The 27,621-nt window shown below is 38.7% G+C and overlaps 1 protein-coding gene across 1 annotated transcript; it reads left to right on the top strand.

Moving 5' to 3' along the window:
- Positions 1-174: 174 nt before the first annotated feature.
- LOC306856040 (la-related protein 1-like) lies at positions 175-27,621 on the top strand. The gene is made up of 19 exons (XM_079395008.1): positions 175-677; positions 7,964-8,025; positions 8,949-9,014; positions 9,202-9,349; positions 10,077-10,211; positions 11,254-11,406; positions 12,906-13,065; positions 13,984-14,128; positions 14,201-14,375; positions 15,198-15,355; positions 16,736-17,104; positions 19,295-19,418; positions 20,441-20,646; positions 22,096-22,202; positions 23,236-23,393; positions 23,467-23,611; positions 24,667-24,776; positions 25,649-25,776; positions 26,013-27,621. Exons 1-19 carry the CDS (start codon positions 410-412, stop codon positions 26,163-26,165), a joined length of 2,970 nt encoding a protein of 989 aa, XP_079251134.1. The 5' UTR covers positions 175-409; the 3' UTR covers positions 26,166-27,621.

The following is a 27,621-nucleotide window of genomic DNA, read 5'->3' as shown; positions in this document are numbered from 1 at the left end:
GACAAGATTCACCCTACATTTTATTCAGAAGAGTAACAAATACTGTTTGTGATGTTTATATGCGCTCAGTTTTATAGTGACCTGCTTTATAAGTGTTGATATGTTCAAAGAATTACATTAAAACCTGGGCGCAGGGCGTCACGTGACGTCGCGGTTCTGTAGTCGCCACGCCCCGCTGCGCGTACGTGCGCGCTCACGTTCAACGCGTGGTTCTTTCACACTGCCGCAAGTAACGAAGCCTAGTCCGAATTTTTAAAGCTTCCCGGCGTTCTTTTACATGTTTTAATTGTAATCAACCACTCTGCGTCTTAGACTGAAGCCGGCTGGTCTAGGGGTGGAGTGGAGCGCGTCGAGCGGCGATCTTTGAGCAGCACATTGCGGCGGATTTGAGGCGTTTGTTAGCGGAGAAATGGCCACCGAGGTGGAGACTCTCCTACCGAGAAACCCGCTGCTCCAGCAGGACGAGCAGGATCGGTGCCAGACCGAGAAAGACGGAGGATTCCTGCTGAAGGAGCAAAGCCTCAAACGCGCGAAAGACGAGAGGAACAGCCAGGCGAAGCAGAGCCCCGATCCGGCGGAAGACGACGCCTCGAAGAAGGACTTTACCGAGGCTCCGCCGCCCAAGGTGAACCCCTGGACGAAGAAGATGAGCGGGGTCAACGGACAAACACAGCACGGTCAGTATCACCGGTAACACCGGGCTCGTGTGTGTGAGGAGCGGATCGGTCTCAGATGAGCGAGATGTGATCTCTGTGGCCCCGAGCACTAAACCGCTCATGAGGGGCAGTTTTGTCACATCATCTGACGCTGAATAAATAATCTTTCCATTGATGTATGGTTTGTTATGATAGGACAATATTAGGCTGAGATACAACTATTAGAAAATCTGGAATCTGAGGGAGCAAAGAAAATCGAAATATTGAGAGAATCACCTATAAAATTGTCTAAATTAATGCATATTACTAATCAAAAATGAAGTTTTGATATTTACGGTAGGAAATGTACTAAATATCTTCATGGAACACGATCTTAATATGCTAATGATTTTTGTCATGAAAGGAGAGTGTTAGGGTGTGTTGTTGTCTGTTGCTGCAGAGATAGCGCTGCTGCTGTGGTTCCGGCTGCTGCTGTGTGTCTGCAGCGTTTCTCGTGTTTGTCGGTTAACGTTATTTCTCCGGTTCTCCTCAGACAGCGAGAGTTAGCGTTAGCTGCGGTAACCTTAGGCCTCGAGTCGGTGATTCAGGGTTTTAAACATCAGGGTGATCACATAAGACGTGCTAATGCTCAACAGAGCTGATTGTTTGAGGTTATAAGCACAGTTGAGACGCTGAACCTCTTGCTATTCTTCGCTGCTTTTGTGAACAAATGGCTATCGGGTTAGCATTAGCATTAGCGGCCTGTTGTGTTTGGGCTCGTCTGACAGGCCAGCACTGATGGCTCTTTATTAGCAAAGAGCTGCACAAACCCTTAATTGTTGAGCGTTTTATACTGTCAGATCAGATTGGATGTGTGTGTGTTTATGATATTAAACCGTATTCGCCGAATGTTGCAGCTATCTGTGGTTTATGGAAGGACACGTGTGAGATCCACGTGTTTGTCGCGAGCTCGCTCGGATTCGAGTAAAACCGGTTTGAATCCGTTTTCTGCTCCGAATGCGGGTTTATGAGCGTCTGTCGTGATGTTTAACGCACACACGCGTGTCTGTTAGCCGTTAGCTGCTAGCCTGTGTGCTCTCCTGATGGATATTCATCTGAGATTAACGCTACATGCAGGCGGACCTCATTGAGCGCAGTGCTCTATATCAGCAGAAGCAGAAAGTGCTGTGTTGCAGGGCTGCGGAGCTCATTGAGCTGCTATCCCAGAGTTCCTCAGCATGAGGAGCACAACGTGGTTTGTGCCATGTGATCAGGATGAGCTCTAAAGAGTGTTTGAGAGGGACTCAGTCTGCTGACACCTTCTACATTTCAATGATTGCTGCAGTTCAGTAAGTTGAGTGTTGGTTTTGAATATAATGTTTGTGATGCTTTATATGGGGATTTCCATTCGAGCATTAAGTAGATTTAGTTTAGTTAGTGATGTAGTGTCTCAGTCCACATTACATTCACACTGGTGTTTTAGGAAGCCAAACAATAATAAAAAAATACTTTGTTTATGATGCTTAAAGGGATAGTTCACCCAAAAATTAAAATGTGATGTTTATCTGCTTGCCCCCAGGGCATCCAAGATGTAGGTGACTTTATTTCTTCAGTTGAACACAAACGAAGGTTTTTAACTCAAACTTGAATTAAAAATGTGACCAATTATGTGCCCTGAGAAAGTCAGTCGCAAAAGAGGGACCAGTGGGAAGAATGAGTCTGGAGCTCTGAATAGACTGACCATTGCTGATACGTATGGGTTGTGTAGTTGGTAACACGTCCAGCTGCTTCAGTCCTCTGATCAATCATAAAGTGCTTGGCGCACAAATTGGACTGATTTGCCTGTTGACCTCTGTAGTGATCGTGTATGTTTGATTTGTATGTATTCTTTCCTGCTGGGGAATCTTGGCAGAGTGCTTCTGAGGATTGAGTTAGGGTCAGATTAAAGGTCACGTGAAGGGTCAGGTTAGTTCCAGCAGCTGGAGGAGAGGCTGTATGAACACCTGTCATCTGCTGACTGACTCTCACAGCTGGAACTGAGACTAAAACAGCTCATGTACCTTCATTACGCTCAAACAGAGGTGCCTGCTGATATCAGTTCTTATCCTGTGAATAATAGCTCATTTGTATTTAATTCTCTGCTGTCACTGCGCCAGATATTATAATCTGGGAGCAAAATATTAAGGAAATGAGCAGTGACTTTGTCTTAATTCAGCTGAATATATGCCTGAACTAGACACAAATAAAAAATCAAATATTAAATAAGTCTGTTTCTGAATGACTAATCAATTCTATTAGTGTTATGTATTTTCAGTAAGCAGCAGGGATGAAGCTCAGATTGAGGCGTTTATCTCGTGCAGGTAGAGAACATTAAATCATCTCATCTCAGCGTTAGCAGTTAAATCATGACACGGTATTTATCACAGGATAATTCTGAAAAATTGAATAATCAATATTAATATCAATGAAGCTTCACTTTTCTTGTGAAGAAGCATTAGCTTGACTCTCTCAAACTGTAAGTGCTTGAAGTGCATGTGAATCATTTCAAAACACATGAACAACATCTCCAGACCTGCTCTGAGAGTCACTTCATGAGCATTTGACCGTTTCAATCGAGTAAAACTATCCTCATATCATATACACACAGAACTGTAAAGGTATTCACGACAACCCGGCAAAATAAGTTCCGTTTAACTTGGAAGACACTGCGGCAGAAATATATTAATATTGTTCAGCAGACAGTACATACTGCTACTACTAAAATTATTAAAACTCTATTTTTTTAAAGTAATGATCACACACAATTTCTTCCATGTTTTAATTTTAGTAGTAAAATTTTGCTTGCCAAAATAAATGGTTAGATTTTCAATAATTTAAAAGATAAATCATTTGAAAACCAGATACAGAACAGAATTTCTGAGGAAAAATAAAACATTTCATAAGGCTGTTTTAAGAATAAATTTGAATAAACTAAGTAGTTTTTATGCATTCAAATAATTAGACATACTACAACATAGAATTTAATAACAATAAAACACAGTAAAAGAAAATAAAACGCCCACTTATGAAAGTGGATAAAGATTTCCAATTTCTTGAAGTGTTTAACAACCTAGAATGAATAGAAATGATGATTCTGTCTGAGCTATGTGCTTTAAAACGAGCACGCACTAGTGTAAACTGAAAACTATTGAGCTTTATTAAAATGATTTGCACTGATTTGTGTTGGATATGTTTAGTTCCTTTGTGCCGTGGCTCAGGAGATGAGTCTTTGAGTCTGTATACATAGTATAACGTAATCCTGTTAAAAATGGTTTCATAAAATTGGTATCGAAAAAAGTATTGTTCAGGAACCAGTATCGAACTCAAGGTATCGGTATCGAACATTTGTGAACGATGCCCAGTCCTAATAATCGGCCAGTATTGGGCTGATATTAGACGTCAGCTGAGCATAACCTGCCTCATTCCAGAGCTGTAGAACACTCCAACAGAGCTTCGTTGTGCAGTCACAGCTTCTCATTGACCCTACTTCTGTTGATGTAGCTTAGTAATTATTAAATCACATTTTTAGAAACCATTTAGTAAATGAAGCACGTTCATTAGGTTTATAGTATTATAATTTGAAAACAAATGTAAGCATTTAATACATTTAAAGAAACATGATTATGTGCATTTTTACAGTCATCTAAAAATCCCTGAAATATTCCACATCATTTATCTCCAGCATCGGTGAGGTTTTTCTCATGTCTTTGTATTCTTGCTAGCGTGGCTGTTGTGTGCGTCATAATCACAGGCTTAATATGTTTGAAACAAGGTAATCTCCACAAACATTTTCACATTTCTGCCCACGCCACAAACTCCTGACCCACACGGCAGAAACAAGAAACGAAAACCAGTTCACCCCAACCAGTAAAGCATTACGATAGCGACTGATTCGACTCCCTTCATGCTCTCTCTGTGAAACCTGTGAACCACATTCACCAGCTTTAAAGGGACAGTTCACCCAAAAATACAAGTACAAATACTATGGAAGCTAGGGATGTGACGAGATCTCGTGAGAACGTGACAATATCCTCCCAAAGCATTTTGCAGTGTTTACATTAGAGCTGCACCATTAATCGTTAAAAAATTGCGATCTTGATTCAAACACCCACACGATGTTATTCATGAATGACAACGATTCAGCTGTGTCTATTACATGTTTAACATCGCGAGTGTCAGTGGATCGTGAGAAGCATGTTTCGTCGCTGCCCATGTTAATGAATCAGAGGGACGGCCATCATCACGCTTCCAATGTGAATGCTGTTCTTCACTGATACGAGTGGTGACGAAACACGTGCTGCTCACACTAACAACTCCACTAACACCTGTTTCACATCATAAGCCTCTTAAATACATTCAAACAGGACTGGTTTTATTTAGATTAATCTGTCGACTAATTTATCGATTGATCGATTCATCGAAACTATTAATTTCCCATAAAAAATCTACTTTTGCTTTAAAAAAGGATTTCATAGAAAATTGGATTTCATTTGGTTTAATAAAATATTCTTAAGTAAAATTGGAAAGTGCAACAGTGAAGAAGCAAGAGTCCAAATCACTGAAATCAGATCAGTATTATAGTGTCAGAAAGACTACATATCCATGTGTTCTAGTCTAATAACACAATTATCATCAAAAAACACTCTTTAAAGAAGCATTTACCAGAATATTTATTTAGGTGAAAAAAGTAAATATTTCTGAAAAAAACGTTTTAAATATAAAATCAATTATTTGGAGATTCTTTTGATTGTTAAAATTTAGTGGAACTATTAAAATGGAATCCAGAAAATAATGTAAAACAGAATTTGGTACAGAGAAAACTGTAAAACTCAATTAATTAGGCTTTTTGATTAATAAAATTGAATTTAACTGTTAAACAGTGTATGGAAAAAAACTGGCGCCGACGGCCTGATGATTGTTTTTACACATTACTGCGCGATCTAATCCTGGTTTAATATTGACCAAGCACCATTTCATTCAAATGTCCACTTAATCTTTAATATTTGGCCTTTTTTTAGGACAGAAATGCTACAGCCAGAACATCAAACATGTAAACTCAGAGCGAAGGTTTGAGCTTTCATTTTGAAATCGCGATGTATTCTCCTGTGTTTTGTCAAGTCTATTAGTTGTATAGCGCTTCTAACGATGCAAATAGTGTCAAAGCAGCTTTACATGGGCTTGATATAGAGCTGGGTGCTTTATATCAACTTTACAGTATTTAGACGGGGAATAGTTTGTTGAAATAGTGTCATTCTCCTCTGGCCAGACTAATTCAGCAGTTTAAATCTAGCCAGTGCATTGTTGACAGAACCGGGCTAATATAGTCATACTTCCTGGTTCTAGTAAGAACTGTAGCTGCTGCATTTTGAACCAGCTGGAGTTTGTTTATTAAACGTGCAGAGCAACCACCCAATAAAGCATTACAATAATCTAACCTCGAGGTCATGAACGCATGAATTAATGTTTCTGCATTTGACATTGAGAGCATAGGTCGTAATTTAGATATATTTTTAAGATGGAAAAATGCAGTTTTACAAATGCTAGAAACATGTTTTTCGAAGGAAAGATTGCTATCCAAAAGTACGCCTAGGTTCCTAACTGATGAATTTACAGAGCAGCCATCAAGTATTAGACAGTGATCTAGGTTTATAAATGATTTACTTTATAAATCTGATGAAATGGCGCACGTTGCGTCCCCAGATGAAGGTTATAATAAACCCAAACTCAGAGCAGCATGCAGAGATGAGTTTGAGTCGCTCCTCATGTAAATGATAACAGTTTCTGCTGAATACTGTGAACGGAGCCGCTGTGAGACGCATGAGCTTAACTACACGCATGCAATAATTAAAGACCATATACTGTGTGAACTGCATCACATAGAATTAATTAAATCATAGCGTTTGTGAATTCACAAATGAATGTATATTTCTAAAAGACTTAATGAACATTTTGTCAGAACCACTAGTAAATTACGTTATTTTGTTTAGTTTTAGTATCTGCAATTTATTTTAAAAAATTGTGATTCTCAATTGATCCAGAATCGTGCAGCTCTAGTTTGCATGTTGTTTATAACTGCATATAATTAATTCAAATGGAAGTTTAATTTCATAAAGTACAAGTTGATTTCAAAATGCACCTACATTTTTTAGCATTTTGTGTTTTTCAGTTGATTAAGACTATTTTTATATTTCATTGAGGATATTAATAAATTTTTTTTTAGTCTAAAATACTAGTCTCGTCTCGTTCTCGTGAGCCCAGTGTCGTCTCGTAGGATAAGTGTCTCGTCAGACTCCTAATGGAAGTCAATGGCTATCAGCAGTGGATCACAGTTTTAATGTTTGGGTGAAGCATCCCTTTAAATCTGTAGCTATTGACCCAAAGACTGCAGATGACTTGTAATGAGAAGCACTTCTAACCCTGCTGTCCCTCAAAAGAGAACATTTGAACATGTTTTTACTCCACAGCATCAGTCGAATGTTTGAAATGACTTCCTTTTATTATACGCTGTGGCTTCTTATCACAGAATGAGGCTGGAAATATATAAATATATCCTATACTGTAAAAAAGCCTATTATGATTAGCAATGGGTTATAAATATACATAATTGTTACTGTATACAGCAGGACTGAAAAATATGACATACAGAAAAATCAAATGTGAGAATCTAACAATCATCTGGATAAACCAAAATTGGCATCTCAGAAGTGTAATTATAAACTTACACTAGCACGTCACAATTTTGGGGAAAATCTAATAATTGTATTATTATTACTACGGAGTAAAATATAAAAAACAAAATGACCATTGTAGTATTTCACTGTAAAATAAGTTTTACGCTGTTTAAACATTCTTTTGTTTTGGTGAAAAACTTTCAAAATAAAGCATGTCTTTCATTGATAATTGCTTCTGGTTTGTTTGTGAAGATGTTTGGGGAATGGTTTGTTCCCAAATGCACATTAAAGCATCTCTAACTCAGAGCGCATGTTGAGATGGGGTTATGATCATTCATAATAAACACTGCAGTGTTGCATGAAGAAGAGTGGTTTGTGATGCGTCTCTGTTAGATGCTTTCTGAAACGCTTTGTGTGTTTATGAGGAGAAAGTGCACAGCCTGCTGTGGCTCTGCTCCACAAGTGATGACATCATCACAACCTGCTTCTCATGGCCCATCGTGGGGTTTTTCAGGTTTAGTGGTAATATGAGCAAAACGATTAATGGAACCTATTTTGGATTGTTTAAAGCTATAATCTGAGTTTTTAATAGTCGTGTTCTCTCTTTTGCTGCTCTAGAGCATTCTGGGCCCACGAAGGTGGTGAAGGCGGGGAACACGAGGATGAGACGCGGCGGGAAGGTGAGTGACGTTCATCTCTACAGCAGCAGTGTGTTTGAGCGAGCCCAAGACACATTTACCAGATTAACAGACTTCAGTGACTGCAGGAAATCCTCAGCATGACTGAGACCTGTTTTACATGCACGTGAAAGAAGCACAGACTCCTCTGAATCATGTGTTTCCGCTCTAATGCTGCATGCAGTGCAGGAGCCTCACAAACGCAGCACTGAGACCAGAGTCTTTAATGAGATGTCAAACAAGACTTATTTGAAAGACCGATGCAAGTTACAGTTTCAATAAATCTGACCGAGTCCAGAAGATTAATACGGTTATATTCATGAATGTTTAGTATAAATTAGATCAGGGGTTCTCAAAGCCGGGTTCGTGGCCAGTGAAACATGCACCAAATTACGTGATCAAATTAGTGATCGACCCATATTGATTTTATTTTTTTATAACCGATACCAATTATTTGCATGTTTATGTGCCCGATAACCGATATGCAGAACCAATATTTATTTACTGTTGTAATAAAACCGATTTCATATGGCCCTAGAAAAAGTTTATTGAACCTTTAATAAATTCATGTTAAATTGTATGCATTTTGATTCCAAATGTAACCATTAAAACAGTTCAGAAAAATTAAAATGGAAAAAGTAAATAATTAAAATAAATTAATTAAAAAAATAAAATAAAACACTACAATTTGTTCTCTTAGATGCCATTGGAATAAGTATATGCTGAATCACTGTTATAATTATGAGGGGGCCCTTGGAAGATTTTCTCCCCTGTAAGGGGTCCCTGGCCCCAAAAGGCTTGAGAAGCCCTGAATTAGTTCTGGAGATGATGGATTGTATTGGGCAGCTTCTGATCGCCGTATGAGACCGCAGCGAGTGGCTGTGTTTTACTGAAGAGTTACAGTCTGCTTCACTCTGGTTTTGAAGGTGGGGGATTTTGGAGATACAAACAACTGGCCGACACCTGGAGAGATCGCTACGAAGGAAGTCCAGGTACGACAGTGTCAGAAATCTTCAATCTCAACCATAATTTTCTGTCTGAATGCATATACAGCTTTGATGCACTCTGGATGTAAAGAAACTCTCCGGTGGAGACCGGTTCCTTGCATACAGAGCTGATGGAGTGTAACGTCAGACGGGTTTGTGATTGTTTATCTGTTTGGTTTGATGAACCCGTCAGGTGGTGAAGAAGTCAGTGGTCAAACGAGAGTCCAAAGGAAAGAGGGAAAACGAAGAGAGTAAAGAAAACCTGAAAGCCAAGTCAGACGACTCTGGAGAGGAGAAAAACACTGACGAGGAGTCGCAGAAAAATGGACAAAAAAAGCGAGGTGTTTGAAGAGCTTTATCTGGAACTTTATTGAATGAACACTTATAATTAGGGATGTAACGATTATTTTCCACGTCTCAGAACAGCTCCGTTCACACTGAATGAATGCGGTCAACTCGTTTATTACACGTTCTGTGAGTTTAGCACACATTTGGGAACAACAGCCACCATTTAGGCTTTTTCATGGCAGATGATTACAGTATTTCACTAGATTTGTAAGCCTGTTTTCACCGAAGCTGGAGTTTTCCTTCAAAATAAAAGCTGTACTGTCGTTTCCGTAAAAATAAAAGCTTAAAGTGCAGGATAAATGCAGTCCATATTCAAAATATCTCTTTCAAGTGTAGAAATTAGGAAAGAAGTATTGTAATTTCCCTACTGTGGTGTAAAGCAGTAATATACCTATGATATATTAATTTTAATGTATTTAACAGTGCAGTTGTTTTACAATATATGGCTACTAGTCGTTGTTGTTGTTGTTGTTATATTCTGATTTGTTTGGCTTCCTAAAACAGCAGTGTGAATGTAATTTAGACCGAGACAGTATTTCACAAATAAGAGGGTTGAGTCCCCTTTAAACTTCAGTCATATATCGCAATAAATATTGTATAGTGGACCATATCGCAATAGTATATCGTGAGATTTGGATATCGTTACATCCCTACTAATGTTCCTTGTATCAGCTTTAAGATGTATTATGACATATATTTGTGATGATGTTGCTGTTGTAGGAAATAAGCACAAGTGGGTTCCTCTGATGATCGAGGTGAAGTCTGAGGGTCCTCGCGAGCGCTCGGCCTCCAGGAATAACACGCGCCAGTTTGATGCTCATCGAGTTCCTCCTAACGGCAGAAACGACCTGAGAGGTGCCCACACATCCAAACCCGCCACATCTCACCAGATACACACCATAAACACACTTCAGGCCGTTCACACCAAGGACCAGAACTATAAAGAGATAGTTCTAAAAATCAAATATTAAAGAATAGCAAGAGTCCACATTACAGCTATAACGATAAAGGCACAGAGAAACAATTGTTGGAGTCACTTTCAGAATGATTTTTTGCATCTGGTGAACAATCAGAATCCATCCTGCTATAACGAGCTGGAGAATTTAAAGCGGTAGATGAGTGTACGCTTAGAATAAACAGACGATATCGCCTTAATATAGTGATTTATCAGCTACTGATGGGAAGATTCAGCTCAGACGTAGCTGCCATAATTGTCTTTGCTCTGTCTGCATAATGGTTTGGGATCAGTAAGATTTTGATAGTTTTTTAAAATAAGTTTCTTCTGCTCATCAAGGCTGTGTTTATTTGATTAAAAATACGGTAAAATAGTGAAATATTATTACAGTTTAAAACAGCTGTTTTCTATGTGAATATGTGTTAAACTGTAATGTATTTCTGTGATCTGCAGCTGTATTTTCAGCATCATTACTCCAGTCTTCAGTGTCACATGATCTTCAGAAATCATTATAATATATGGATTTTGTAACAGTATATTTTTAATACTTGTACAATGGCATCTTTTTTTATGACTGAAGGCCAGTATCACTCTGATGTCTCTAGGAAATTGTTATTTTTTCCTAATATTTAACCGTTGACTAGCCATTCAACATTTGAAGCGCTATCCATTTTAACATTTATTAGACTACTTCAAATAACTGTTAATTTAAGTGAACTTAACAAAACAGTATCAATTTTACTGTATTTTCGATCAAATAAATGCAGCCTTGATGAGCAGAAGAGGCTTCTTTAAAACCATTAAAAATCTTCCTGGTCCCAAACGTTTGTATGGCAGTGTAACTGACTTGTTTCCACTTGGTCGGTCACACAGCACTGAGTGTTTGAGTTTGCAGGCTTTGTTCTTCACTACAGCAGTGTGCGCTTGTGCTTGTGTTTGCAGACTGGCACAGTGGGAAGTACGATCATGAGTTCAAGGACGACCATGACGAGGTGTCGAGCGTGAAGAGCGAGGGAGCGCCGTACAGAAGCACCGTCAGGGGCCGCGGCCGGGGACGGGGCCGGGGACGAGGACGCGGCAGAGGAGCCAGCAGAGGTAGAGAACACTTAAAAACACATGGACACTGCTCCAGCACAGATCTCACACAGGATTCAGAGCCTCTTCACTGGCATAGTTTGGCTTCGGTTTGTTGAGACTCATTTTCATTTGAATCTAAAGATGTAAAGGACTGTCTGTCCCCATGTTACAGAAATAACGTCATCCCTCTGGTGGTGTTCGGCCATTTTTGACCAAAAAAATAAAAAAATCTTTTTTTTTTACTTTATTGTAATGGTACAAAACTTGGTACTTGCTATGTGAACAAAAAAAAATATGATGGACATGATTCGAAAAGGTTAAATGGTCCTGATAAAAATAGCCACACTTGTATTGTTCGTGGTTAAAATTTGTCCAAACAATCTTAAATAAAAATAATTTTTGTGATATCAACCTCAAACTTTTTCAGATATATGGCTTTGATTTTCTTGCAGTTTTAGGGTTAAACATGTTTTTGAAAATATATATTTCGTATAAAATTTAAATAATTGTAAAATTGAATTGTTTTATAATGAACTAAAAATGTATTTATTTTTTTAAATTAAGTTTTTGTAAATTTTTTAAAATAGTGCTGTCAAACAATTAATCGCATCCAAAATACGTTTGTTTATATAATATATGTCTGTGTATATTTATGTATAAATACAAACACATACTGTATATATTTACATGTATATGCATTTATATTCTTATATTTTGTTATATATAAATATATTAAATAAACCTAACATTTTTCTTAAATATATGCATGCATGTGTTTGTATTTATATATATATATATATATATATATATAATAAATACACACAGTACACACTCATATTATAAACAAAACCTTTTTATTTTGGATGTGATTAATCGTGATTTAATCATTTGACAGCCCTATTAGTTTATTTTTTGTTAACTTTTTCATAGAACCAAACATTGCAACAACAAAAAACGAGTTATTACACAATATCACCACTTTAGTTTTTATATACCAAAACAATATTACACAACCATTAACGAAAAGAAGAAAAAGGAGAGAACAAACTAAATAAATACAAAATAAATCAAATACAATATTTATTCATAAGTTATAAAAACAATCGTTTTAAACAGGAGGTAAGACCGTAAGAGACTTGAAGTAAGCTATAAAACAATTCCATTTACTAAAATAATTACTTTTCCCAGAACGTCTCATTTTTTCCAATTTCAGAAAAAACATGGTAAAAGTTTCTTTTTTTTCACTTCAGCAATAATCTGCCAAGTGTTTTCTTTACAAAGAGACTAAACTCAAAATGTCGTAAGTCTTGAATTCTTCAGAACTCAGAAATAAGTTGTAAATTTCATTTTCAGATCTATGCTCAAAAAGTGGTTAACGGTGGTTAAAAGGTAATTTGACCACCACATGAACAACACCCCAGAGGGTTAAAAGAGAATGATTTGGTTGATCCTCACAGTTCTGTAAATACTCCAGGAGTTCATCTGCTGTTTTACCCAGTCTGTTCTGGTCTCATCAGGTCATTATGACTACTATGGCTATAAAGGTTATGACGGGAAGGATGGTGCTTGCGGTCAGAAGTTCAACAGCACAATGACCTACTATTATGACAACATGAGCAGCGCTGAGCTGTACGCTCTGGACCAGGACCTGCTGAAGGACTACATCAAGAGACAGATGTGAGTGAATAACGCTCAACCGCGTAATCCTGGAATACACTACACGATGTTCCGCTGATTTATACAGTCTGCAGAAGTCTATGCTAGTTAGAGCCGGTCTGCAGGTTAAAGCTGACCGATTCCATAGAAGATTGTGAAGTGTAGATGATACACAGCAGCTGCAAGATCCTCACAGCAACCCTTCAAAATAAAAGTTTAGTTTAACGTGCAGAAACTGTGTCAGAAATATTACTATTTAGCAGTCTTAAGACTCAATGTAACAATTGCTACTACTACTAATAATAAATATTAATAAACCTTTATTTTTAAAGGAATGATCACATTTGTTTTCTTTTTAATTTGAACAGTAAACCTCTGTTGTGCAGCACTTTGTTTGCCAAAAAATAAAGGGGTTTAATTTTTAGGATAAATTTAATTAATGTTTTATGCCTTCATCTGATTACCAGAAAAAATTAAGACTATTTTATAGGGACCTATTTTTGTTTAAAAAATGTATACAAAAAAAGAATAGGTTTAAAATACAGGCCTGTGGCTCTTAATTTCTTTTTATTGATTCAACATTTGTAAACTGATGTTTACTGTTAATTTTTTTAGAAATATCAATTGCCTTTGTATTAAAACTAAGTTCCCTGAATGTAATCAAAGGATCGAGAATCGAATCGGGACATCTTAGTCGATACCCAGCCCTAGTGTCAATAATGCAGGAGTAAAGAGTAAACACTCAATTTTCAGTTAAAGGCAGTTCATCATTGAATTCAGTGACATCATCATCCAGCTCAGTTCATGCCAGATGATTATTTATGACTTGTTTCTGCATTATTCGAGCTGTTGGGAACACATGAATGCATGACGCAGATGTTCAAATCAGGAGTTGTGTATGGTTTTCTCCCCGTGTTGATGGTGTGTTTGTTTCTGCAGTGAATACTACTACAGCGTGGACAACCTGGAGAGGGATTTCTTCCTGCGCAGGAAGATGGATCTGGAGGGCTTCCTGCCGGTGGCTCTGATCGCGAGTTTCCACCGAGTGCAGGCGCTCACCACAGACGTCAGCCTCATCATAGAGGTCAGATCCTCCGCCGGCCGCCTGCACCGCTGCTTTATGAGCCGCCGTGTTTGACATTTGCTTTTCTTCCAGGCTCTGAAGGACAGTAAGGTGGTGGAGATCATCGATATGAAGATTCGCTGCAAGGAGGAGCCTGAGAAATGGCCGCTGCCCGGACTCTCTTTGCTGGACCATTCACACACAGACTTTTCGCAGCTCATCAACTGCCCAGAGTTTGTTCCCAGGAACGTTGTGAAGAAGCAGACAGGTGAGTGCAAGCCGTAACGGGTAAAGAAGGACGGTGCTGGATATTATGTTGTCACATGACGATATGAAATGATGGGTCTTCCGGGCAAAAAGTGTAGTTTTTTTTTTGTTTTGGGCCATTATGCTTTGGTGCACATTATCTGCCAAAACAACTAAAACCGGTCAACTCGTTTATTACACGTTCTGTGAGTTTAGCACACATTTGGGAACAACAGCCACCATTTAGGCTTTATTTTCATGGCAGATGATTACAGTATTTCACTAGATTTGTAAGCCTGTTTTCACTGAAGCTGGAGTTCTCCTTCAAAATAAAAGCTTAAAGTGCAGGATATGAATGGCTGACAGCGAGCGGTTTAAATACAGTCCAAATTCAAAATATCTCTTTCAAGTGTAGAAATTAGGAAAGTATTGTAATTTCCCTGCTGTAGTGTAAAGCAGTAATATACCTAAGAAATATTTCATATTTATTTTACAGTGCAGTTGATTTACAAATATATGGCTATTACGGTCATTGTTGTTATTATTGATATTATTATTTTCTAATTTGTTTGGCTTCCTAAAACAGCAGTGTGAATGTAATTTAGACTGAGACAGTATTTCACAAATAAGAGGGTTGAGTCCCCTTTAAAAGTTCAGGTACGTGTCAATTCACCGACTGAAGTTTTCTTAGTTAAGAACATGGGTTGCAGCTCTTCATTTTGAACTCTCAAAGTGCATTAGATAGAATAATTTAACTTTTTTTTTTTAATATCGCAATAAATATCTTACCGTGAGATGTTGATATCGTTACATCCCTAGTTCTGACTGAAGGTTTGACCTGCAGGTTCTCCGAGGGCCTCCACGCCGGTGCAGTCCAAGACCGGTGATGTGAGTAACCTGAAGCTGATGCCGAAGGGCCTGTCCGCCAGCCTGCCCGATCTGGACTCGGAGTCATGGATCGAAGTGAAGAAGAGGCCTCGGCCGTCACCGGTGCGACCCAAGGTACAAACACACGTTAGATTAGGGCTAAATCATATTGAGTCGCGTTAAAATGTTGAAATCGATGATCAGCTCTGGCTCGCTGTGCGTCTCCTTCTCAATATATGAGGACTTGACCACATGAACTTCATCTCCAGAGCTGCTCTGAGAGTCATTTAAGCTTTACACCGTTTCATTTGAGAAAAACCTGTCAAACACTGAAACTGAAAGACGTTCACGACAACCCGTCAAATTAAAAGTCTGGTTTTACTTGAAGAAATTATGACAGAAATATATTACTATTGAATAGCCAAGTAAAATAGAATTCTCAGTGATATCATTTTTTTTAAGGAATCTCATACAACCAAGGTATTTTTTATTTCATTTATACAGTTGTGCAGCATCTTGCTTGACAATAAAAATGCAATGTTTTGTTGTAAATTGATTTAATTTCATCACATTTTAAATGAATGATCAAAAACTGTTAGTTTTATCAACTCATTTCTTTTAGAGACCTTTTTTATGATAAATTGGTATTGACTCATAAAACATCCAGAATCCAGAAAAATGAAAAAAAATAATTTAGGGGGAAAAAATAGATTTCATGGGGTCCTAAATGAAAAGCTTACTCTGTAGCGTTTAATTGTAAACAAAATTGTTTACATTTATTCTCAAGGTCTAACAAGCATGTGGAAAGTTTTTCCTTCCCTATTAACGGTAAATGCAAACATCAATATCATATCATATGGTCATTTTTTTTTTTATATATATTTTTGGCCATATTGTCCAACCCTAAATTAGATATTCGGTCATTAGAATTGGGGTAAATACAAAAAATATAAAGGTGCGCTTCCATTTTCTTTTAAGTAAAATATATTTCCCCCTCTTTTATTACTGACACACAGCATGACCTGGATGCTCTGACTATAGTGAACAGTACTCGATATATTTACATTTAAATACAGATTGTGCCTAAATGATGGACAGAATTTCTGAAAATAATCATTCTTATCACCACTTCACATCCACACTTTCGTTATCCTTTCTACCAGCTTTATGTTGAGTACAACAGAATTTGCAATCACTGTGTAACTTTGTTCTTGAGAATCTGTACATCAGCTCTCAGTATGTTAATGATGTCACAGTTTTGCCGAATATAGATCTAGTTTCTATCTAATTGCACTTTGTTGATGCATGTAGCATAATTAAAACATTGATTTAGCATTTGAGAAGATGTTTACGGTAACCTGTTGAATTTGTTGTTACTAAATAAAGAGTTTAAATTTACTTTTTTAACATCGCAGTCAAGTTTTTGTTTCTTGAGCATGGCAAGTACCGAAACCACAGCCTTAAATCTGGTCCGTGTGAAACTGATGTGTGTCATTGATGGACGGTTTGTTGCAGAAAGCGGAAGAGGCGCGGACGCCGGTTCAGACCGGCCTGACCACAGGCGAGGACCAGGACGAGCCGGAGGAGCTGGACTTCATGTTTGACGAGGAGATGGAGCAGATAGATGGCCGACGCAACACTTTCACCGATTGGTCAGATGAGGATTCGGACTGTGAAATCGACGATCGAGACGTCAACAAGATCCTGATCGTCACTCAGACGCCGCCGTACATGCGCAAGCATCCCGGAGGAGACCGCACCGGGAACCACACCTCGCGCTCCAAACTGACCAGCGAACTGGTCAAAATCATTAACGATGGACTTTATTACTACGAACAAGACCTCTGGGACGACACGTACGAGCCCGAATATGCCACTATCAAGGTGAGTTGTCCTCTGATTTATGGCCGTTTGCTGTTGATGCACGTCAGGACTGATCTCTAGTTCTCAGTGCCAGTAAATAGACTTATTTAAGTGCAGAAACGTCTTCAGTGAGCAAGAAAAACAAACATTTGGTTTGATTTTTTTTTTTTTTTTTTTTTGATATTTTTGTTCCCCAATGAGAAAATAGGATGGTCTGTGCCCATGCAAAAAATCTAAATCAGTTATAGAGAGAAAACAGGACGGCACAGGGCTCTACAGTCCGACCAAAAATGCCTGAATCTGTAGACATATTTAATAGCACCAGATAGGGGTGTGCGATATGCAAACTCACGAATCCTATCATAACGAAGTGTAGACACAATGTAAATAATTCGGCGTGCAGTGTAGAGCTTCATTGATTATAAGGGACGTTTGTGAGATCGCGATGAACTGAGATGAGTGATAACTTTTTAATGATTATAAAGCTAGTTTGTAAATGTGATACTGATTTTATACAGCAGCTCAATAAACAAGAAGGCTATATTAAGTGACCCTAATCTATGGATATTGTCTGATTTTACTCTCTAACAAAAATAGTTCCAAAGTCACAGTGGTGTTTAGTTTATGAATGAATCTGTGTTTCGAACGAATCTGAGTCCATTGATAAAAGCACTTCTGAATCAGCCGTTTGAATGAAGGATTCAGTGACAAAGACAGTGACTTGCCGCCACCTTCTTGCGGTTTTAGTTTCGTTTTTAAATATAATTTCAGTTATTGAATCATTTTATATTTAAAACATTAACCTCGTAATATTATTATGAAGTTAAATGCATGCATGCCACCTCTAAACCTCGTTAAACAGTCTGGAAATATACCTAAATGCTACTTTTGTTCTTCTGTGCCGCCTCTGTAGTGCAAAGATGAATTTTGATGATTCTGATTTCATTTGATTGGTTACTTATTCTGATTTTTAAAAAATAATTAATGCATTAAAAATATTAATGCATTTAACATAAGATTTAATAAGGGTTGGAAAAAATGCCTTTACCGAGGTAAAAAAGAAAAAACTTTTGAGAGTCGAAAATGTATTGCCTTGTAATGGGAAGGTTGATTTATTGCTCAAAGTGCTCAGAATGTTTTATAATTAAGAGCACAAGTGCTCCTAATAACAGTTGTCCTGCTGTAGTGCACTAAAAGCATTACTAATACTAGGTAGTGTGTGAGAGCATAGCCAAGAACAAAATGCTAAAATGATAAAAAAATGCACCAAGAATAAAATCTCCTGAAAAGCACAGCAGTATTTCTCAGCCCGTTCTCTGCAGATGTGAGGGATCTGTGATTGGACTGATGTACGGTGACACCGCTCTCTCTGTCATGTGTGCAGATGTGTTTTGTCTTTGAGATTCTGGGTGTGTGTCCATTCTCGCACTCTTCTGTGAGAGCGTGTTCTTTAGCGCCGTGTTTCTGGACGGGCGGCACAGAAAGGTCTTGCACCAGAGCGTTTGTTGTGGTCTTTTGTGTCGTGCTCTTTGTGCCGTTCACGTGCTGTGTCCAGTAAGGCCAGCGGTGCTAGAAAAGCCAGATAGCGTTAGCTTCAGTTTACTGCTGTTTGAGCACAGCTCTGGGGTTCATGGCTCGCTCCGGCTCACAGGTACGAGCGAGATGTGTATCGATTAATGTTTTGCCATAAGAGCTTTAATATTGGTTTTGCTGCTTTCTTTGGTTCTGGTTTGAGTGTCTGGTCTCAATGACAAGTGCTTGGAAGTCTTGTCTTCCAGATTATGAGACTTCTCCTTGCCCTCAGACATTAGACTTTTAAACAGGTAGCCAGAGGACACAGACTAGTCTCATCCATCTCATAGATTAGTTGGAGTAAATTGCTCCTCCTCATTTTTGCTCATTTGTTAATGTTACTCCTGCTGCTATTATTATCATATAGTTGCATTCAATTTTCACGTTACTGTACTGTTATTTTGCACTCAAGTCAATATTGTACACTTGCACATACAGATGTACATAGTCTATACTTCTATATCTACATAGTTTATATTTCTACTTCTAGTTTTATTTTATTTTTTACGTAGTGTTTGCACTTGTCTTGGCATTCACTGTGGACAGCAAAGAAAGAATTTCATTGTACAGGGAAACCTGTTCTGTGCACATGACAATAAACGCCTTGAATGCTGAATCTTTTGAATCTTGTAACAACAGCAAGAAGTGGAGAACTTCAAGAAGGTGCACCTGATCAGCCGAGAGCAGTTTGACTGTCTGACCCCTGAACCGCCCGTCGACCCCAACCAGGAGGTTCCTCCGGGACCCCCGCGCCCCCAGCAGAGTGAGTCTGACCCACAAACACTCTCACACCAGGGCTGAGCAGTATATTGTTATATTACACCTGGATATTATCAGTATTACAGGTATATTCTCCACCTGTAAATGTTAGAAAGTCATGGACATACGTGACCCTGGAGCACAAAACCAGTCATAAGGGTCAATTTTTTAAAATTGAGATTTAATAAATAATCTCTCCATTGATGTATGGTTTGTTATGATAGGACAATATTTGTCTGAGATACAACTATTAGAAAATCTGGAATCTGAGGGAGCAAAAAAATCTAAATATTGAGAAAATCACCTTTAAAGTTGTTCAAATGAAGTTCTTAGCAATGCATATTACTAATCAAAAATGAAGTTTTGATATATTTATGGTAGGAAATTTACTAAATATCTTAATGGAACATGATCTTAATATCCTAATGATTTTTGTCATAAAAGAGAAATGTATAATTTTGACCCATACAATGTATTGTCTATTTCTACAAATATACGTGTTACTGATGACTGCTTCTGTGCTGCAGAGACACATATATGATGTTTGCATAATGCTGACAGACTGAAAGCTGCTGCTGCTTTCATTCAATGTTAATAATCGCTGCTGCTGTTACACTGACAGTCATGAAGAGATTGAATTGGCTTTTTAAAACCGAATGTCTACATTGGCTTGGAAACATTTGCATCTTTCTTATTTTGCATTATTTATGAACGTATGATTTGCCTTCATAAGATTTTTAACAAGTGAATTACATTTACACCATATTAGGAACTTCATGTGCTGCACTTGGAATAGAACTTTAACCACACGGTTAATAAAAACGAAACGACAGCATGATTCAAGTAACATTTTAAGTTGATTTAGTTAAATATATAAAAAATCGAAATCGAACAAAAAAATGTCAGGTTTTATTATTTGCTGTAGTGCCCAGCCCTAGTTTACACGTTTTGCATGGCGATCTCAGGGAAAATACTGTAATACAGTCATCTAAACCATCCTGTCTGACTGTCTTTTCTCTCCCATAGTCCCCACAGAAGCCTTGGCCAACAAACTGTTCGGAGCACCTGAGCCGTCGGGCATGGCCCGCTCTCTTCCGACGGCCGTGCCTGACTCGCCCAGCTACCGCAGCACCAGAACGCCCCGCACGCCTCGCACCCCGCGGCTCAAAGACCCCACGCAGACGCCCCGCTTCTACCCCGTGGTGAAGGAAGGACGGCCGCTGGACGCCAAAGTACGTATCCGCTCTTATAGGCTGGAAACAGTGTGGTCCTGTTAGTTACTAGAGCTGGGAAAATAAATCAATGCATCGCGAATCGAGAAATGATTCTATTCTGAGATTTTCCGAACGCATCATGATTCTCTCTGGAATGGATTCTGAGGTTAGTTTTGATCAGCAGATGGTGCTGCATGCTTTAGAAACAGCCATTCTCTGCTCGTTACCAAATCCTTACACACACTTGAAGCTAAAATAATCATTCATGAGATTGGAAAAGGTTGAAGTGAATCACAAGGGTGTTCACAGTGGGCTGTTTACATTTAATCTGGCATCATAAAAGCATTCTGAGGCAAAGTGAAATTACAGACTCGGCCAAACGCACAAGTGCTGTTCTTCATCAGCATTAGAGTAGAGCGCGATCTGCTGTTATAATATAAGCTCAATCCATTCCAGAGAGACTCATGATGCATTCAGAAGATCTCAGAATCCATCCACCAATAGATTATCATCACAGCCCTAACAGCAGTGTTGGGTGTGACGTCTGTAATTAAATTACTTCTCCACTGAAAGAGTAAAGTGAGGGATTACTGTTCATTTTTAGGTCATTCAATTACAGGTACTTATAAAGTACTTGCGTTACTTACAGTAAATAATTTCAAAAGTTCTAAAGTCAATAAATTTACCGTCTAAATATAAAATTGAATGCAGCGGCTTTAACCCTCCGCACGCCAGCACGCTCACTTTCAGAGAAACCTTAAATACTCAGATACATATAAGACTAAAATCAATAGAATCTAAAAAGCTTGAAGTTTCTGCTTTTAAATGAACGAATTCAAATCGAAAGCGAATGTTATGTGATGAAACTGAGGTAGGCCTGCGTTTTTCCCGTATCTGAGCTCATTATATGCAGTCACCTGCACACAAACGCCCTCACCTACATACAACAACAAATAAAATCAAGATTCATTTCATTTATCGTTTTTAAAAGAAAACCTACTGAGGAATTGAGCTCAAAAGACCAGCGTGATCTGACACGGCTTTATTCAGCAGAGAAGATCATTTCTGTCATTTATTCTTACCTACGTTAGTTAGCGTGTTATTTTTACATAAACCTGGACGGATTTTACTAGTTGGGCTTTTCCTGAACATCTTGCCAAACTGAAATGTATTGTTTAACTTAAGCTTTTTTGTTATTCAGATATTTGAGTATTTCTATTTGTTAAACTTTTATTAAAAATGTAACCTCCTTTGGTTAAGTATTAGTTGTTTTGAAGCTAAACGGCTAAACTATTCTATGTTTGACTCAAATTGAAAGAATAATAATGTTTGTTACTTGTTGAGTAACTAAGTTACTTTTCAGACAGAGTAATTAGTAATTTAAATACAATATTGATGAAGTAATTAGTAACTGTAATGAATGACTTACCCAACAGTAATCGATCTAACGGATGAACTCTCTTTCAGACGCCTCGCAAGCGAAAGACGCGGCACAGCTCCAATCCGCCCATGGAGTGTCACGTGGGCTGGGTGATGGACTCCAGAGAGCACCGCTCCCGCACCGCCTCCGTCAGGTCAGCAAACACACTCTATTCATGACCATTCACATGATAAGACACTTCATTTGAGAATAATAAAGTCATCAGAATGGCACAAACAGACTATTGATGGAGGAGCATGTGATGCTCTTATCTGCTTCAACCCATCCATTACAAATCATGTCCTGCTATAAAGAAATGTATGTGCATGCACAATTGATATTAAATACTAAAGGGATATTAAATGCTAACAGTTAAATACTAAAATTGGATTTTTTCCCATTACATATTGTGGTAACCATCCTAAATTAGATATCATTTGTAAGCCTAAACGCTCAACATCCTGTAAAAATAGTTTTGAAATTGGATGTTGTGTTACCATGGTACTTTAAATCCTTTTATCAGGCCTCTCCCGCTAGTGGGCGGTACCAAGTGTCATATTACAAAACTGAATACAATATTTTATAATCAAAACTTTTTCTAATATTGACAAAACACATTAGTAGAAAGGTCTAAGTCTCAGGATTCTGTATTTGGTGGTTATTTGGTGATGGAAGTAATATTGTGTCAGAAATGTAGGCATTTGTTACAGGAAAATGCATTTAAAAAATGAATTGGAATGTGTGTCAGTGGGTGGCTGTTTTTGGTATAATGCTTAAAACAGCCACAGGAATGCTTCACAGGAACCTCAGTTTGAGAGATATCAACTTCAAATTAGGAACACAGCTTGGTTAAACATTCAGTGGCTTTGAATATAAAGCAAGTTTAGATTCCAAACTATTTTGTAAAATATTTTTATATAAAAAAAGTACATTTTCTTACAGTAAACTTAAACTTCTAACACTTCAATTTTCAGCAAAATTAAGCAATAATCGGCCAATTTAAAAAGGGACCGACCGTAGATGTAAAGCATCCATGAACTACATGCGTTTGTTCAGATTTTGTGCATTTTCACATCTGTGTTTATTCTACAGTGATAGTGTAATAACAGAATAATAAGGTAGATGTCTAGCTCCTACAGTTGTCTTTTCCCCTTCCCTGCTGATGCCGGATGTTGTTTTCTCTGCAGCTCGAATGCGAGTCCGTCTGAAGGCACCACAGCGCTGGGTAATTACGGCTGCACTCCTCAGTCTCTTCCCAAGTTCCAGCACCCATCGCACGAGTTACTGAAGGAGAACGGATTCACGCAGCACGTTTACCACAAGTACCGGCGGCGCTGCCTCAACGGTGAGTTACTCTCCTCAGCTGGAGCGTCGTCTCCTCAAACCCTCGCGCTCACGTCTCTCTGTCGCTCCCGCAGAGCGCAAGCGGCTCGGCATCGGCCAGTCCCAGGAGATGAACACGCTCTTCCGCTTCTGGTCCTTCTTCTTGCGAGATCACTTCAACAGAAAGATGTACGAGGAATTCAGACAGCTGGTGGTGGAGGACGGAAAGGAAGGCTACAGGTATGGAAACAAACCTCTTAAAGGTTTTTAAAAGCCTCTTTTTGTCTGTAGAATAACGTAATGTCATTTCAGCGTTAACAGACGTAATCTGTGATTTTAATTACTGTCCCAATAGAAGATGTTGTTATGAGAGAATTCCGGGTCGAATGACCTACTATTTGTGACCTGTGCTGGCAGAATGAGCAATGAGCACATTTTCAAGTGTATTTTCATTTTATTTCCCTTTCTTAATATTAATAATCACAATATAGCCCCTTTTTTTGTTTATTAAAAATAAGAACAGATGTAAAAAAAACAACAGTAAAATAAATATAAGAATGAAACAAATAGGCCTAGTGCATTACTTTCCATTTTATATCTCAATTCAGAAAAACAAATAATCCGATGTAAAAATCACTTCAGTGTGTTCATTACAAATAAATGTATTATTAAAACTACAAAAGCAGTTCAATCAAGAGCAGGAACGTTTCTTTTATTTGATTGGCCGTCTCTATATAGTACTGTAACGCACGGATCTAATATGTTGCACATCAGATGTTTTCCCCAAACGTTCATCTAAGATATAACAGATTGTTTGCTTGAATATATCAGCAGAGAAAAAGGTTCTCCTCTCAGAAAACACACAAATAAAGATCATTTTAGATGTTGAATTACTATCTGGAGCATTGGGGTCGCTAGACAAGGGCTTAATGAACTCCTTTTTGTAAAAACCTCGACCAAAAGCGATATTTTTTTTGTTTGTAGCTCAAAATTAGACCATGTGCATTCAGACTCATTTAGCCAGCAGGGGTCACATTTTTAGACTGAGCCCAAGACGGTGAAGCAGTTTAATGTACATTGAAATCATTGTTTCTGTTTACAAGCAGCAGTTCATAGAAAATACATTTAATCACAACTGCAGTCAAACACTGATGCTTGTTTTTATAATCAAAAGCTGGAATAAACTCTGCCTGCCACCATTTCTGACAGTCATAGTCCACATGAATGGCACTTTTAGTGTGGTCTTTTGATTTTAACATGTGTGATGAACCGATGGTCTGTCTGCTGTTTCTCAGGTACGGGCTGGAGTGTCTCTTCAGGTTTTACAGCTATGGACTTGAGAGGAAGTTCAGGCCGGACATATTTAAAGACTTTCAAGAGGAGACCGTTAAAGACTACGAAGCAGGTCTGTCTCTGCTCGCAGATGTGTGTGGGGGGGGTCAGTTCACATGTGAATCACGATTCAGTCTCAGATTTCTAGTTAATATACTACTAATAACATGTTGTCGGAACAAAAGGAAAAACGAATACATCCTGCCCCATTTTCAGTGAGGGCAAGTGTTTGGAAAAATATTAATTATTGATCTTTTGATATTATGGGAGGCTATGTTATGGTTCTATGGAACCACTAAAGGTCGTCTGTTACATTACAGTACATAAGATTTAACTTACCACATAAACAGAGTAATCAGAGAGGACTGAGGATGATGCTGAGCACCACTGACAAGCATCTGATCTTGTAGAATATGTGGTAAGTTTGCTGCTCTGTAGAATAGAGTCGGTGTGAATCTCGAAAGGGAAAGTAAAAAGCGAGCATGCATTCAATGCCCTGCATATTAATAACGGCTCCCTGATGCCCACAGTTTATATACAGTATAATTACCCAACAATATAATTAAAATATATTTTTCTTTCCATCTCGTATTTATTCCCTTTAGGGGTTCAGTATACACATCATTTCCTTTCTGAACACGGCATTCGGATTCGGGAACATCCCTAATGGGAAGTGTAAAAGTATTAGGAAGTTAATAGTTAGTAGGAAACGCTGATTTCTTGAGTCAGTGCTATCCATACTATAGACTGGGGTGTTTCTGTATCAAAATACTGGTGCGTTTGACGTCCAGCGTGCACAAAAGAATTGATAGTCGTGATTAAAAACTGAAAAATGGTGAATCAATATGAATCGAATCATGAGGTACCGAAAGACCCCCCCCTACTGAAATAATGAGGTCTAGTTATTGGAGCTCTTGATTAATTGTCCTTCATGTACTCTGACAGGCCAGCTGTACGGACTCGAGAAGTTTTGGGCCTTTCTGAAATACTCTAAATCAAAGAACATGGAGATTGACCCCAAGCTGCAGGAATATTTAAGCAAGTTCAAGCGTCTGGAGGACTTCAGGGTGGATGTGAGTGCAAGAGCATTTCTTATTTCATTTGGCGTTTGCAGGCTTGAAATCAACATGGCTTCTTTCATAATGCATGTTTGACCTATTGTCTCTGCTGACAAAACACTCAGAAAGAGACGCTTCATTTCCGCATTGATACAAACAAACCCTGCCACGCTGCTGGGTTCTGATTGGTGTTTCTCGTGTGCATCACGAGATGCGTGTCGTTAAAGCTGTGTTTTTCCCCTGCCCTTTAGCCCCCCATGGAGGACGGCGGGCGTAAGAGACACCCTTCCAGCGGCGATGGCCGTCGCCGTCATCCCTCGCAGCCGTCGAGCCGAGCGCAGGCCGCTCCTGCTGCCAGACATGATGCCAAACCCCCGGGTCAGCGAGCAGCAGCGCCCAAATGAGCGTCTGACCCGTCCGCACAAGCATGACACAACGGCTCACGATCGTCAAATCAAGGCTCTTCCTCCTCCTCCTCCTCCTCGTCACAGCATCTGTGCGTCAGAAACGGACAGCAGAGGGCACCAGAAATTCTTCCATGCTTTGTTTTATGAAAGACTTCAGTTTTATTCCTCTTGTATCATCCACCTTGATTTGTTTAGTTGTTTTAAGGGTTGCGTTGAAGGGTAAGATTGCTCTTGACTAGAGTAGGTACTGGATGAGACAAACACTTCACTCACAAAATCATGTGATCTGCAGTTGTTGGAGCCGGATGATTTTATTTTGCTGGTTTTTCGGGGGCCTTCGATACATTTCCTAGCAGATGGCTTCCAGGGCTTGGGCATCACTGTGACACTAACGTCCCGCTCGCCAAATCCTCTCGTTTCCCTCCACGTGTCTGTTACAGAAGACAGCGACGACGACTCTTTAGCTTCAGCGAGCTGCGCTCAGTTGTGTTCATGGATCATTCCTCTGCTCATCGTCCTGCGAGGAAACATCCCAGATCGAGTGCGAGTTTGTCCCCGGCCCTATGAGTGTTAATCCTAATGTACATATGAATTCAAGAAATTAAGAGACATTACACCACCTGGTTGTACGTGTCATTTATTGTTTATAGAGATATATTTGCCTTATGTGTGCACCTTTTTTTATGCTGGCCCGAATGCGTCTGAGCTTCTGCGCTGGAGCTCGGTGTTATTACAGGTTCATTTTAGTATCACTTCTTGACTTTCTTCATGCTAACAGCAGGACGGTCTGACTAAAGGGAAACTGACCTCAGGCTATCAGCTGGAATCGTGAAGAAAGACAAACTATGATGATTATAAGTGATGCATCTGAGAACTTCTCCGACTGCTTTTGGATCACAAGCAATATTCCAGTCGCTGATCTAATTTATGGACTTTCACAGGAGTTTGGCTGCCATATGAACATCTACCTGTTGGTTTGCTCCAATGTTTTCAGTTGTTTTGGTTTCCATTCATCTCTCTGGTAATATTTAGATTTGAATTTTATTTCGTATTAACCTGTGACACGTCGAGCAGTTCCCTTCTCCTGCTTTCCCTCGATAGACCTCTTCATTCAGAGGAGCTGTGGTCAAATCTTGTGATCACTGATGTAATTAAAAACATTTTATTCAACTAAACGTTGTGGAAAAAGCCTCTCATCCGTTGATGCTGGTAATCATTCATAAAGTCATATAAATAACTGTATGCATTTATTAAAACTGTTAATACTTCAGTACCATGACGCACACACAGATATATATTTGGCTTATTGAGAGAAGAACAATGGGAACTGTGAAATCTTGTATCAGAACATGTTATCTGAATTATAGGCAGATGTGATTGCTATTAGTGTGATTTGTAGAATTCTTTTCTTTAATGAAAAAAAAAAATTAAAAAAGGTCAAAACCCTTAAAGC

The sequence above is a fragment of the Barbus barbus genome (genome assembly GCF_936440315.1).
Source record: "Barbus barbus genome assembly, chromosome: 36".
In the NCBI taxonomy this organism is placed as follows: Eukaryota; Metazoa; Chordata; class Actinopteri; order Cypriniformes; family Cyprinidae; genus Barbus; species Barbus barbus.
This window is presented reverse-complemented; position numbering and strand designations above follow the sequence as displayed.